This window comes from Crocodylus porosus, unplaced genomic scaffold (genome assembly GCF_001723895.1).
Source record: "Crocodylus porosus isolate Cpor-Errol unplaced genomic scaffold, CroPor_comp1, whole genome shotgun sequence".
NCBI lineage: Eukaryota > Metazoa > Chordata > Crocodylia > Crocodylidae > Crocodylus > Crocodylus porosus.
Genome location: NW_017728947.1, coordinates 4,426,201 through 4,442,060, shown reverse-complemented (window position 1 = coordinate 4,442,060; position 15,860 = coordinate 4,426,201). Strand labels below are relative to the sequence as shown.

Genomic DNA, 15,860 nt, shown 5'->3' with positions numbered 1-15,860 from the left:
CTGCATCTTCTCCACCAGGGTTAAGAGATGATTAAAGATATCTAAATACATGTTACAGATTGAGAGCCAAGTTAACCAACACCCAAGGAGCAAGCCAGATTCTCACTGACATCACTACATTTGTTTAGATTCCCACATTTGTCTCGGTTTGCATTTGCCCCTTCACCTTCACCACCACCTACATCTGTCCTTAGACAAAAAGGAGGTTAATCACTTTGGGACCATCAGCTAAGATAGATATCTTTAAAACTCATATCCACCCAGATTACAAAGTGGCTTAGGGTATGGTTGGGGAGGCTTGCTTAACAAGAACAAAAGCAGTATTCCAGTTGAAAGTCCTATAGAACCAAAGTAATCATCTGGAACCTGGGGGAGGGGGAGGAGAAGGTAAATACAAATTTTTCCTATGTACATGCACCACTAGAGGCCACTACTCTTCTCAGAAGAAGGCAAACAGCCCAGCAATAGCAGTTTACAGGAAACCAAACCCAGGTCTTTAACTATTCTCCCCTAGAGAGAGACTGTTTAAACTTTAAGGGCTATTAAAAAAGAGCCAGAACCATGAGTCGGATCCAGATGCAACACACACCAGAACGCTATTTGAAATCTTGGCTTAGGCTAATCATTACATTAGTAGGGACGCTTATTAGAATAGAGAGAAGTTTAGAAAAAATAGCTCCCAAGGTGTCTTCCTACTGCCCTGTCCCCCTTCATAGTCCTGAAAGACTCAGCAGGTTACGAAGGAAACCCTTTGACCTGGGCCTGTGGTTGCCTTGGGGCATAAACTGATGTTGCCTGCCAACATATGGACCTCCTCCTTTTTCCATGTTCCCTCCCACCCAAGGAAGAAGTCTCTGTTCTATACTAGAAAGCACAGATGCCAAGAAAAACAAATATCTTACCTTGGCATTGCCTTCAAGCTTTGGGCCACCTTTCTGTTCCCAAAGGCTTCGTTTACTCACGATGTCTCCAGCCACAATGTCCTGAAAACCAAAGATGCTTTTCCTTAACCATCAACATTGATGAACACCACTTTTACTCCTGTCACCTACCTAGTTTAGATCAAGGGCATGGACAGAAGGATCAGACAGTCCTGCTGGGCAGGGAAGTGGCCAAATGCCATAGCCCATAATGAGATCCCTCCCTTTTTTCAGCTATCCTGAACATGAGTTTATCTTTAACATTGTACTGAGTTTAAAGGCCCAAGCATAAATTTTGTAAGAGATGGGAATGGTGTTATTAAGATGACTGCTAACATTCAAAGAATTTCACACAATAACAACGCTCCCCCCCACCCCCCGGTCTCCATACATTTGCAACCCTGGTTTTGCAAAACTGTGCTAGCTTAGAGCCAGACAATGCAGCCAACTAGAAATGGTGTGAAAGAGTGTGACCTTGGAAAACGAGGAGGCTACTATCTCCCTCCTTGAGATTAGGAGCTGTTAGCACTCCAACTCATGTTAGTTCCTGATTATGCAGCTATAGGAAACCACCACTTTTAATAGTGCAAATTTATTCCTGTTTCAATTAGGAAGAAGATTACTTTCTTTCTCTGGAGTTTGCCCAGTTGTAGCTTAATCCTAGGTACAGAGAAGGCTTAAACAAGGTGCTGAAAGTAGAAGGTGAACACTGAAAGTTTTAGAGTCATCCCAACAATAAAGGAGAGAAGGAACCATATTCTGTTGATATTATCATTTAAGATGTACTACTTCTGATGTCATAGTTCGAGTTAAGACTCCGAAGTACTACCAGGTAAGACGGGCAATGAATTTATTTCAATAAGCCCAACCAGCCATATAACAGGATAAGGTATCTTTCTAAAGCTTGTGACACTAAATGCAGGGGGAAGTCCTAAGATAGGAGAAAGAACTCTTTTCTTCATGGTGCACAAGGTCCAGCAGTCTTACCTTACAGGCTGGTGTCTTAGGAGAAGCTTGAGCTGCGACCTCTCCAGTCTCCCAAAGGCTTTTCGTGCTGGCAACAACCATGGCAGCAGGAAGGTCAATGGAGGGTTGTCGGACAGGTTTCGGAGTCTTAGCAGATGTCTGGGAAACAAGCAAAACCAAGCATTAGACATTGAGATTTTTCTGCAAATAAAAGGTTCTTAAGGGAAGTCAGATTGCTATTATTCCCCACTCAATACATTAACCTACAGAATCAAGTGTGCCCAATGAAAACAGAGTAGCTAGAAGAAGGTTATCCATACCCACTGTAGGGACATGGAGGCATAGGCAAAGACACTGCACCACTGCAGACTGGTAAGAGCCATTTAAGCAGGTCTCTTCTCTGCTCAAACTTGCACAAGATCTCTTCTCCTAGTGAGATGAAGAGCACTGGCAGGCATATGGGAAATTTAGTAGGAACCATCTCTTCTAGTACTATTGTAGGTAGCAGTTAAAGCAGTGTCTACAGGGATAAAGTGAAAGTGCTATCTTGAGAGGATGTAGCCTGTACTTCTATAGGATGCTCCATGAAGCTGGGACTAGAGAAGGCTTCAGCTATGTGGTGTGGAGAATTACCTCAATGGCATGAGTGTACTGCTCCAGTCTGTCATCAATCTTTGAAACAGGAAGGGGTGGCTGAGTCTTCTTTATGCTGTTGCTAGAAAGAGAATAGAAGAGAAGGGGGTTATAAAACAATACTCTGATAAGTTTACCAGAGTGAAGCCTCCCCAAGCCTCTTATGGTAAAAGCCACTAGGCTCCCCTGGGTCAAGATTTTAGTTCAGAAAGATGATCAAGCATCCTGTTACCTAGTGGAAAGTATTCCCTTTCATCAAGGCAGCAGAGACCTCGAGCACATACAGTTCAGATGTTGCCTTTGGTTCATGTGAGCATCTGTGGGATGACCATGTCCACAGACAAAGCCCAGCAGAAAATTGCCAGAGGACAGTTACCTTTTCTGTATGGAGCGGTTCAGGGATTCTGTGCGGTCTGTGATCTAACAAGGAAAAATTAGAGTAGTCAGTTTTCCATGCTCTACTGAGACCCTCTCTGACCCTCCCTTGACAGGTCAGAACAAGTATTCTCCACCTCCAGCCAAGGTACCTCAGACAGGTTCAGAAATGCCCTTCACCTTCCTGTCTAAGACACAGAACACCCAAATGCTCAGCTAGCTCCCCACTTTGTAGTTAAGAGGAAGCCACTCCATCAGCAGCAATACAGATAGATAAGCAAAGGTGCTGGAGTTTATGGGGACCAGCCAAATTTCAGCCTTCTAGCCTAGCAATTTTCCATCTTGAGGAAGGTAATAAATAAAGTACCCAGAGGAGAGACTGCAAGGTATAACCCTTGCTTCTAGTCCATACCCAGTTACAAACATACTCTGGAAGTTGTACCTCATTCTTTGATGTTCACCTACCCTCTTGTCTCTTGCCATAAAAGCCACTAACTCAGATAGACACAAAAGCTAATAGGCATCTTGGCTGCCAGCTCGAGCAGCAACATGATCATCCATTCTCTTCTCTGGTCCCACCATATTCTACTATGCTAGGGGCCCTAAGGCTGGGCTGCATGGGTGTGCCTTCTACAGGACCCACAGGTGTTTGGAGAGGAGATGGATGGGAGTGTCAGGTATAGAAAAGACAGAAGCAAAATATGAAACCCAAACAAGGGGAGAACTGATGAGCAAATTGCTTATGATGATGAAGAATGAAGACCAGTTTTAGCACATAGAAAAGCAGGAATGCAAGCTGTAGCAGTTTGAACACGAACACACACACACACACAGTATTTAATGAGTTCTGCAAAACCAGGAATGCAATAGCAACTTGACCAACAGAGATTCAGCCAGTGCACACCTATATGCTTCAGGCAGCTACCATGGAGGGAGACCAGAACTAAATGCCGCAAAGCAGAAGAATTTTTAAATGCCTTCAGAGGTCAATGCTAATTTTAACCAAGCACTGAAGGATCTGACAAGACAGAGTCACCAGGAGAACTGGCTTAATAACTGGGTAGAAATATGTGAGAGGTTAGAAGGGGGTGTTTGTACCCATGCTCAGCTAAGATTTATTAGGATGACTTCTCTGCCTTTACAGAATGCTTGTGTGGCACATTCCTTGTAAAATGCAACTCTTGCTGAGCAGTTCGTACTGGGCCCACTTTCTGCTCGGGAAGCTTCTTCCCTTATGAGCTCAGCCTGTGAAAACAACCACTGAGAAGCTGAAGGGTGGTATCAGAACTGCATGTACCATGCTATGGGGGTCTGCCATGTTCTTGTATAGCTAACAACGTCTGAGCAACTCGAGAACAGGTAGCAAATGGTACTGTATACTACACTAACCCATTTGGAATGGTAAAAGATGTACAAGGCTAGGAGGGACAGGGCAGTGTCAGGCTCTCAGATTTAATTCCCAGCTCAAGTAGCAGCCAAGATGGTACTCAAGGCAAATCACCACCAGTTCTGTGACATACTACCAGTTCTCACCTGATTTTGCTATTTTTGGGAGACAGATGCTATCTGGGGACAAATGGCTATTTTTGCCCTCCCCACCCCACCAACAGGTAATGCATCAAGCCCTGGTCCACATTTAAAGGGAGCTACTACAAGAATGGACTACAGACATTGCATTTCAGCGTGGCACCGTCAGCTTTCATTAGACTCTGCACTGCTCACTTACTTATTCCTCAACACCAAGCCTCCCCCCAGACTCAGGCCTTCATACTACACAAGTTCTGCAATTCAGTCATTTAAAAGGGCTTTATACATTTTTGAGAGCAGAAAGGGACCATGAGCATCTTGGCCTGACCTCCTGGAACAACAACAGAAATCTGAGGCAAGACAGCCTCACCTGGTCTGGCTTTCCTTCTTTAGCTGTCAACTTCATGCTTTCAGCTGTTCTTCCACCCTTTTTGCTTTGGTTCTTCTCCCTCTCTCATATCACAGTCCAGCCTTTCCCATCTATCAAATCTTTTCCAGTCCCAGAATGCTATGACTCCATCCACCCAAGGCCTCTGCATCTATCCATAAGAAATCTCTACCACCTCTTCACTGTCCCACTCCAAAAATGAATACTGTGGTTTAGTCCGCAAGAATATTTATCCAAGGAGACACTATCCCAGCTGGATAGCTCCATAGAAGTATCCCAGCTCTCTCCAAGGAAGATTTCTTTGCTTTTGGACAAAGATTCAGCCTCCTATTGATAACCTTCCATCACTGCCATAAAGACCTCTTCAGAAAGACTATATATTCAGCCACTTCTTTACTGAAAATATTCACAGCAGCAGCTCCCCGTGAAAGCTCAAGAAGGTGCAAGTGTTTCTGCAAAAAGGTGGAGTGGCTTCCAGAAACACTTGGTGCAGGCCCTACTCTGCTTCCAATTACAAGGGCTCTGCTTATGCTACCCATTTCCTTCTCCCAGCACAGTGAGGATATTTCTCTTTGATCATCACAGCCTCACAGCTTATCATAAGCAGCATACACTGCAGCCACCATCCAAATAACCAAGCCCCTCCAGAGCAATAAAGCTATTTTTAATCTTTTCTATATAAAGAACAGAAGCTTTCTCTGGATCCCATTTTGGGCACCATGTCTGACAGCTAAAGATTATGAAACTCACCCCTTCCAGGAAGTTTGATAAACAGAATAAATAGGAAGTAATCATGAAATGCTAAACAAGAATGACTCACATACAGAGCATAATAAAATCGGTAGGTGATTAATGGACCACCCCAATTTCTCAGCATTACCCAAAGGTGAAGTCATAGAAATGAAAGGCTGAAAGGGACCTCAAAAGATCAGACAGTCCAACCCCCTGTTCTGGGCAGGAATTCTACTGAGAACAAGTGATCCCAGCAAGGTGTCTGTCCAGCCTCATCTTGAAACAGGATGGCACTCTAAACACTTGTTATCCCCTATCCTGGACTATGGTCAACAAGGTCAATGTTTGCAAAGAATGAAAAATCCCACCACAACTGCCTCATAGCCCAGCCTTATATCTGCACTAGGGGTCACACAATAGCAAAGTAGCATAATACAAAAGATGACTTAATGGTCTGTGTACACATATAGTAGGGAAAACTGAAGAGCTAGCTGAAAATGAGAAAGCAGGTTTCCATCAGATAAGTCGATGTTATCAAAATACAAAGGTTTCACAGGAACATGTTGATTTAAAAACTACACAAACTTCGATAGGAAAAGTCAACATGTTCCATAGCAATGTGAAAAAAAAAAAAAAACTGACTCACTTTGTTCCCACTATTTTAACAGTGAGGTCAAAATAAAAATGGACTACGTGTTTCAGGGACCTTGAAACAGTTTTTTTAGCAGTTCCATTCTCCTCCTCGCTGCACTAAATGGACGCAGCTCCAATTTGGCATGGCAGCAAACGTTAAAGTGCTAGAATTTTTCATGGCATGGAAACTCCATTTTCCACCCATTTGTATAAATGAGATTATCCACTTAATTGCAATCATCTTCTATAAAGAAGAAACTTCATTCTTTATGGATCCAAGACATTATTTTGCCAGGGCCTGAACACGTATAGAGTTAAGGGCATTCCCTATGCCAAAGAGATTACAATAAGTAAACGCAGCAAACAGGATGGGAGAAAAGCAGTATCTCCATTTTGTAGATAAAGAAACTAAGGTGGAGAAATTACATGACTGACTCAAGGTCACATAAGACGGCTATAGAAAAACTGAGAAATATATCCTGCATTTCTGAAGCTCTAAGCATGAAGGGGAGAAAAAGGATGATGTTAACTACACATGAGTGTATATTTTATACACTCATGATTGCACCCAGCACACACCTTTGTGGAACTTGGTGGAGATTGACCAGAACATTCTTCATCCTCTTCAAAATTGCAGGGACTTGGGGCTTTTGGACGTTTCTCTGGAGTGTCTTCCTCTTCATTCCTCCTCCTCTTCTTATCCTGAATGCAGAGAGATGGTTAAAATGATTCTTGCAACAAAAATTTATTTTCCCTACTAATCTAGCATGTAAAGTGAAAGTTTACAAAGATGCTTTGAGCATTCGCACACTGTACTACAAAGCTAAATCAGTTTCCTGGATTTTGTTTTTAAGAAGAGTCAGAATTTTTATAGGTGCAAGTTCACACAAAGTGAACTGGCAAGGAGACCTTGCAAGCATTTTCTCCCAACCCTCATGAAGGAGAAACACTTATTCCTCACTCCAAGGCTGGTAGCAGGAAGGAATCACATCTATTTGGGAGGGATACAAAACTATACCAGCCTTCTAATACAAAGGATCCCACGAAGCATGGCATCACAGTCCATCGTAAACAAGCAGCACTTAAAAATGAAACGTTGCAAACAGGTATCCACCCAGAACAAGTTCCAACATTGTCTCCCTTGTTTACAGAAACCACCCCTTACCTGGAACTATACACAAACATATTTATGGCTGGGAGGCAAACCTAGACCACGAGGCCAGATCCACAAATAGATCAGGCCAAGGTTCTCCTGAGTGTAGGGAGAAAAGAGATCACCCCTTAAGAGCCAAGTAGTCATCCCACAAGGAGAAAAGATAATTCAACATGGAAGAACTACCTCCTCAGTAGATATCTTAGTGGAAACTAGCTCACGGGTATATGCAGCAGCTGATTTTGGTGGGGTGGGGTTCCAGCCAAAATGAAAATAGTGCCACACTTGTATCATACGCAGCCAGTGCTTTTACATATATAGCTACTCCACTGCAAGCCGCCACAGTAGATGTACTGCCTTAGGGAAGGGCAGTTTGCAGTGGATGTCACATCCCAGTAACTTCCTTGAACAAATTATCACATAACAGTCCCTTATTGACCTAGTGTAGCACATCTGCATTAGGATGCGCCCCCCTTCCCCATGTGCCTCATCAACAGTTACACCAGCTCATATTTCCCTAGTCTAGGCAAGGCTGGAAATGACAGCCTACGTTCCTGTACTTCCTAACACTGAGATGCATCTGCACAACATTGTTTCAGATCTGACCTCCTGCAGCTGCTGCTCCTCCTCCTCCTCCTGCTGCTGCTGCTGCTCTTGGCCATGCTCTTCTTCACACAGCTGCCCATACTCCTCCGTCTCCAGCTGCTTCTGCTTCAGCTCCTCATTCTCCTCCTGGTTGACCTCTTCTGGGCTCTCCTGATCCAGCTGGACCTGCTCCATCTTGACCTCAGCTTCCCTCAGCCCACTGTCCTCTTCCTCATAGGACTGCCTTGGGGACCTGGATGTGGAAAGAACAAGGTGGTTTGGAGATGGGGAGGGCAGAGAAAAAAAAAAAAAAAGCTTTTAACTTGTTTCTCTAACAACCTAGATTCTTTAGCATTGATTTACTGGAATTTTAAAACCTTTGTGCAAATGCAGATGCACTAAAAAGGTAGAACATCCAAGTATATGAATTGTACTTTCATGAGGAACTTGTGGCTGGTAAAGCTGATCAAGAAAACAGTGGGGGGGGGGGCAGGGGGAAGAGAGACTTGAAACACACTATTTGGAAAAGGTTGTTTTTTTAAACAAAGATTTCTACTCTCTCTATAGGTGGTCAAAGGAGAAATCACATTCGGAAAGGTAAAGAGGCTGCTTATTTACAAAAAACAAAACAAACAAAAATGGTGAATCAAAGTAGTTCGAACAGGACCCATTTAGACCCACATTACTTCAGGGCTAGTTTAAACAAAGTGTTGCTAGTGGATGAAAGCACTGGAGAGAAACCAAGGGTAATTTTCTGTCACTGCTGCAGCCCTCTGGGAAACCATGGGTGACTTTCCATCTGTGAAAGAGAGCACCTCCTTTCTTTTCCCTTCAACTGTCTGGTCTATGTAGACTGCGAGGTGCAGGAAGTCTGGAACTTAGCACATGGACTCTCACTTACTGCATGCAGTTTCAAGCACAGCAAGATCCCCATCTCACTTGGCACCCTCAGCACTACCATAATACAAACAAGTAATAATGCCTTGACAAATGATCACCACCTGCTCCAAGACAAACTGGATGTTGCTTTCCAGAGTCCCTCATTCTCTTCCATGTGGCAAGAACAGCAGGGAGCAAACCAGGAAGGAGAAAGCAGCACTATTTCTCAGCTTCTCATGGGTAGGTGTGGCTCAACAACACCATAGTATCCCTGTGCCTCAAATTTCTCTAATGGGTTTAGCATCAACACATCTGCATTATCACCCCACTTCACAGAGATACAGACAGGCTAAAGGGCCTTGGTCATGGCCACGCAGAAAGTCTGTGACAGAGCAAACTGAATGCAGGTCTCCAAGTATAAGTATATGCCTACCACGCAATCCCAGCAGTCACACAGACATTCCCCAAACTATCTTAAGGACCAGGAGCAGTTTAAAATCACAGGGCTCAGCATGGGCTAATGTATTCCACTTCTCAGGTGGGTTTTTCAACCTGCACTGCCACATAGTGCTCAAAACACCTTATTAGCTCAGTTGTGCCTGCACCACCCTGCTGTGATGGTAGTGTAGACATGCCCTAGTGTAGAGTCCTAACCATTGGACCATCCCGAGCCAGGGAAAAGCAGCTCATCAGTACTGGGACTCCTTCACCATGGGCCGTGATGTACATACTTGTTCATCACTCACTTGACCTGAGACATCCAAAAACAAATGCATCATCCAGAGGGAGAAAGACCACCGCATTAATGCAAATTAAAGACCAGCTAAGACTGTGGTCCTGCTGATCTAGGTGCTGTACATACATAATGAAAGGGAATCCCCACCCTGAAGAGCCTACCACTCCAAGGAGTAGGAAGGGAAACAGGCAGAAAGGGGAAGTGACCTTGCCCAAAATCCATGGCAGGACTGGGAGCTCCTGGTATTACACTCAATACACAACTCAACTTCTCTTCTGAGCAGAAACTGCAGTGCCAGCAAGCAGCCTTGACAGAGACCTCTATGTTAAGTACCAATACTAGGTGCTGGCATTGCAAAGACTGCAAGAGGGAGCACTTTCAAACACCCACCTTTCAGGTCAGACACAAAGTCTCACTGAAAAAGATGCTGGGTTTAAAGAGGAGTATGCAGGAAGACCAGACAGGACAAGGCTTCATTCTTCTCTCCTGCAAAATCACTCCTCCCATCTCAGCTGCAAAGCAGACAGGAGACAAAGCATCATCTGCATTCTGGCTTCAGATGTAGTTAGTGGATCCTTTCTCCACAGCTGGAGTTTGCCTGCCCAGGTAAACTGGTGCCACAGCTTCTTTCTGACCCTCAGTCACTCTGAGCTACATTTGGGTAGTTTGAGGCTGAGTACGTGTTTTACATTAATCTTTAGTTTGGGAGATTCCTACCTCATTGCATTCTCAGCAAAATCTGCATATTATTCATCCATTTCTCCACACACATGCCCCTTCTACCCACATTTCATCTGCCTTATTTGCTCTCTTAAAGTCCCATTAATCCAGTCAACTTCCCATCCGCCCAATTCCCTGCCAACAGGGTTACAGAACCAGGGCAATTCAACCTAAAGCAGCACAGAAATCCAGCCAGACCCTGGAAACTACATTGTTGGAAGAACAGGACAATAAACAGAGAGGGAAGTAAAGAGATTTCAGAGCTCCTCATCCCCCAATATTTCTCCCCACAATTTTTTTTTTTTTTAAATTCAGAAATATATTTCACACAGTTGTTGCTCAGGAGTAAGTACTTACCAAGCCTGGCCATTTTTAAATGGTAAGCCCAGGGCACCCACTGAATGCAGTACTTCAAAACACTTAGCAAGACAGCTTAATTTTTTAGAGGTGTTAACAGGGTACAACTGTTGTTCCAGCCTCTGGACACTGCAGAGGTGTGAAGCACCTGTCATCCAGGCCACTTCAATAGATCCATAAATGACCCTGGTTAATAGTTCTGCCGATTCTCCTCTGTAGCACAAATGGCCCAGCGGAAGCTGGTTTATGGCCTTAACACTTTGCCATTCTCCATGGTATCTTTTTCAGGGAGGCAGCTACCACCAGTCAAGCAGCTTAACAGCTCATTGAAATTAAACCTGTTTTGGCTTGTAAAAGGGCTGAGAATGCTACTGTCACCACCAAAGTTCTTCTCCTACAATGCTGCTAAACAAAAAACTGTTACTTGCATAACCAGGGCTGGTCAGCTGCAATGAAAACACCTGGTTCCTCTGGCTGAAAAAAGTACACACTACTATCACATGAGCTAAAGTAGCAGATTTATTCATAATCTAGGAGAAATGGAAGATATTGCTGCACCTCACCCTTCTACCACCCCCCCCCGTACCTTCAAGCTAGATAGCACATGAAGCACAAGGTGGCAGAGCATGAATGGAAAAGTCAAGATTTATGCCATCTCAGAACATGCTATATCTGCAAGACAAGACAGCTGTAAAAGATAAACAGGCTCCAGTCAAAGACTTGCCTTGTACCTGCTATGCGGAACCACTAACTGCAGTGATATTTTGCTGATCTCAGTAACCTGGCTTCTGCCAAGATACTTCTCCCAATTGCTAGGGACAGACATTACGCATAAACCAGTTTAAGTGATCAGAAACTGGCTTAAACCTGTAAAAAAAACAGATGTTCAGTGTATATAAACCAGTTTGAAAATAGCTGAAACTGGTTTGAGATGAACCTGGTTGAATATAGTATCAGACTCAACTGATTTGGGTCAAACCGGTTTATACAGTGTCTGTCCCAGACCCCTTTCTGGTTTAAGATACACCAGGCTCCCCCACCATCCTCTCTGGGCTGGACAGGGCTCTGTGCTCAACAACAGGGGTGACCTCTCCTGTCTGCTCCCTGGCTGCAGCTCCTGCAGAGACTTGCAGGCAGAGAGCATCTGCCTGGCTTCTCCCTGCCGAGCAGGGATTATTTCTGCACACCCTCCACCACCTTTCTGCCTTAATGCAGACACCTCAGCATTAGCTAGCAGACCACATGCTGGCTATAGTCCATACTATGGGAGACAAAGGCAGACAGGCTTTTCAGAGCTAATCAACAGGTAGCTTAATGTCCTTCCTTGGAAAAGCTGTTTAAGAAGAGCTTGGAGAGAGGCTTTGTTTTCTTAATGGGTTAACAAACACTGAGTTAGGGATGATAAACATTCTCTGCTAGGCAGCTGGGGGGGCGGTGGGGAAATATTTAGTGCATCCTGCCCAGGCCTTGCCATACCCCACTCAGCTCAGCACTGCAACACAAAGAGAAGGCTGCTGTAGCACCCCCATGGCTTCTAGCCTGAGCCACTGCAGGCATGTACCAGCATTTCTGGAATGAAAAGGAAATGTCTATCCACCTCCAAATTGGCTCATGCTTTGCAGGTTAGACTAACCTGCAAGGATTGAATCAATTCAGACCCAGGCTTTTTGACTTTCTGTCCTTAGCCAATGTGAAGGGGCCAACAGAAGTCCCACACTACACCTTATGCTACAAGGTCAGATTCACTACTCTTCTTGTCACCTTATCCCTGGCCCTTCAGAGTTTCTCCACCAGTTGAAGTGAAATAACAGCCTTTTGCAGCTTTGCATTGCCATAACAATCCAAGAAGGTGCACCAGGTCAATGAGGAAGAGAATACTACCAAGTGCCCGTCATTTTACTTTCCAGAAGCTTTAGGGTATGAGAATGGGGAAATAAAGTACCCAGAGAGCAACTCTAGCCCAGCACTTCCCCATCTCTCCCAGTGAAACCCATCCCCAGAGTGGATTTGAACACCCACGCCTGGCCACAGTACTGACACCCACACACAGTTGCGACGAGCACTGTGGAAGAACACAAAAATTGCTTGCATCGCAGGAGCACAAAGCTTCAGTCATAGGTCAGACCCCACTGTAGGAAGAACTATACAAATAAAGAACAAGACTTGTCTCTGCTGGGTAGCACCTTTAGACTGTAAACACATAAGTGGTTGCAATGCAGCTGATAATAAATCAACACCTCTCCCAGGGGCAGCATGCAGGCCACTTACTGTAGCTCTCACTACAGGACAGATGATATTCTTCAGAAGCCCCTTTTCAAAATATATTCAGATCCAATACACTCATGTACAGAATAACTGGACCCTGCACACCTAAACACAGCCCTTATCCACCTGAGCTAAAAGGAGACCAGTTAACAGGTGCTCCTGGCAGGGAAGACAGAGTGGAGATTTCCAACTTTTGTTCACAGACCCCTAAAAAAAATTGAATGGAGGTGCAAACCCCTCTGAAATGCAAGTGCAGGTATTCACATTTTTTTGATTGATCATAGTCATGTTTCACAAACCCCTCAGACAGTCTGCAGACCCCCAGGGGCCCATGGACCACACATTAGACCTCTGTATTAGAGAGAAAGAGAGAGCGGTCAATAAATATGTTTACCCCACGGGCCTTTCTTTCTTACTCCTCTATTAAAAGATAAATCATAGCCTATACTTGAGATTGTATGGCTTTAACATGAATAAGGGAAGAAAGCAACACCTCTCAGATTTGCACTCAAGTCGCAGGACAGTTGCACAGAACTAAGTGCTCCCAACATATCCTGCACTAACCAGCATGCTCTCTTTGCCCTAGATAAAGCCCGAGGTGGATCACTCAACTCCAGCAGCTTTCCACAGAGTCATCCTAGCATATCCAAGTCCTGAGTAGATGCAGAGGTGTTCAGAATCAAAGTAACTCTCACAACACCATGCCAGTGCTAGGGACTTCTTGATAGGGAGTCAGCTGCAGGTCAAAGACAACAATCACTTACCTCCAACCAGAGTCATCAGCAGCCAGCAGCTCCGTGCTGAGGTTTTATTAAGAAAGCATTTTTCCCTGCTCCGTGTTTATTGATAAAACAGGCAGCAAGGCTGTCTACTTCTGCTGTTGCCTCTGCCAAAATAGCAGCATGCTTCAGTGAATCACAGCAGACCCCTCTGCCACCTTCTCCCCTAAAAGCAATGTTACATCACCATGGAGGAGGTTGCCACTACTCCCCAACAAACTCTGCAAAGTGGAGAAACATTTCACACAGTCCAATACACATCCAACATACTTGCCACTAGCTACGAGACACCCAACTGGTGCTCTCACAACAGACTCTGAAGGTTTTACTATGACTCTTTTTACAACTATCCCAGGCTGTAAGGCCTGTACTGGAAGTACAGTCCTATTTTCACAATCAAACCCAATACACTTGACTAGCTGCACATCTCTATTACATGCAGATCTGCTCTACGGAGACCACCATCACTGCATTATTACAAAGGCATAGCTACAGATCAGAGGCAGCTATTTAAAACTCCAAAGCTGCAGCAGTAAAATAAAAATCAATTTCTCTCACCCCAGGACCAGAGACCAATACCAGAACTAAAGGAAAAGTTAAAGCAATATAGAGCATTAGAGCAATATATGATCCAGGACAAAAAACAAGGAGATCCATTTCCTTCAAGTGAAGCTTCTCTATGAGCAGGTCATTAGACAAGACTTCACCAGTTCATTACAAAAGACTTATGCATGTGCAATGTAAACAGAAAAGAAAAGTACTTCTCTCTTCATCACAAGGGGACAGATTCCAGCCACAGCTCAGCACTTAAAGAAGAAAACACTCCTTTCCAGTACAGCCATATTCCTTCAGCAGGCCCAGCAAGTCCAATGGCTACAGAGTGTAACATACCTGCATGTTCACTCTAGGGTATCAAATAACTCTCTGAGAGTCCAAAGCTGCAAAAGGCTGAGTGGGAAAAGCAATACCTTGAAGGACTACAATGAAATTTACTGCAAGCACATAGAGAACCTTATCAGAGATAATAAGTTACTCCAAACAAGCCAACAACAGTAGCATTTACACCTTTACTATAGCATCTAACCAACTTCAACTAAAAGGCTACTACGCCTACACTAACTTGATTTAAATGCTTCCCTGCTACAGCTATTTGGGAACACCCCCTAGCTGAGCATCACCTGCTGCAGGTGTTTCCAATTTTCCCTCTCGCAGCTGCTGTTCAGCGCCCCTCTAAGTTTCTCCAACCAGAGAGCATTTTCTAGGAAGAAAAGGAGAACATGCAATACCACCAAGAACAGAAAATGCTCTCCACTAAGGGGAAGGCATACATCTGTGCACTCACACACTGAGCAGAGTCAGTCTTATATGGAAAAGCCACTGCAGGAAGGAAGACTGAGGTGCAGGTTTAGAGATGAAAAGGATCCACTTGTAATTAAGGCTATGATCTCACAAATCTGTTTGACTTTAGGGGGGAATGGTCATGTGAACAAAGCTAAGCACATGTGCAAGTATCTTCAGGATGGAGGTTTTAAAGGGGAAGAAAGTAGTTCCAGATTTAAGGGAGTTGAAATGTTTGGAAAAAATATATAGCTAAAACTATAATTCTCTCAGCTCCTTGTTGCATGATCAACTCTACACCTTTTTGAGCCTTCTGGAGAAAAGGGGCCCACCTCAAGACAGAAATTCCAACAGCAACGCCATATTAACAACAAAGCTGCATCACAAAGGCCAGAGAGTCAAGCATCAAGTTAACCCAGTGAAAGGTTTGAGTTTAGCTCAGCATAGAATTGAGACCAGTCACATTCAGTCCTACCTCCAATACTGTGTAGTGAGTCTGAGCAGCATGCTAGAAGAAAGCACTATGTTGAGTTGTCTTTAATAACTCAACACTGTCTATTCTCTCTCACAATCCTGGGGTTAGGGGAGAAGCCAAAAGCAAGCTGGGCTGGGTTGTGGCAAACCTTGATTTTGGCTTGCACCAGAAAGCAAGCTCCAAGGCCTGGAGGCCAATTTCACCACTTGTAGCAGCCCAGGTGGCTTAAAGATACTTTTTGCCTCTGCTAATATATGCTTGCTTCCTGAAAGTGTATGACAGGACAGTCTAACACAATCAGGAGCTAAATCTAGATCCAAGCTTCCCCAGAGTTTGGGAGTAGTTAAAGCCTCTCTCTCTAGGATAAGTCAAGTTTATAGCTGGCAGAGGGTTTGCCTT

The 15,860-nt window shown here is 44.3% G+C and overlaps 1 protein-coding gene across 2 annotated transcripts in view; it reads right to left on the bottom strand.

Moving 5' to 3' along the window:
- LSP1 (lymphocyte-specific protein 1) overlaps positions 1 to 15,860 on the bottom strand; it is an 84,481-nt gene that overhangs the window by 14,454 nt on the left and 54,167 nt on the right. For both annotated transcript variants that reach the window (XM_019551791.1, XM_019551792.1), the window contains exons 4-9: positions 7,934 to 8,165; positions 6,754 to 6,876; positions 2,896 to 2,939; positions 2,520 to 2,601; positions 1,908 to 2,045; positions 903 to 983 (exon numbers count right to left, since the gene is read on the bottom strand). In XM_019551791.1, coding sequence (XP_019407336.1) covers positions 903 to 983; positions 1,908 to 2,045; positions 2,520 to 2,601; positions 2,896 to 2,939; positions 6,754 to 6,876; positions 7,934 to 8,165 — 700 coding nt within the window. The remainder of the gene's footprint in view (positions 1 to 902; positions 984 to 1,907; positions 2,046 to 2,519; positions 2,602 to 2,895; positions 2,940 to 6,753; positions 6,877 to 7,933; positions 8,166 to 15,860) is intronic.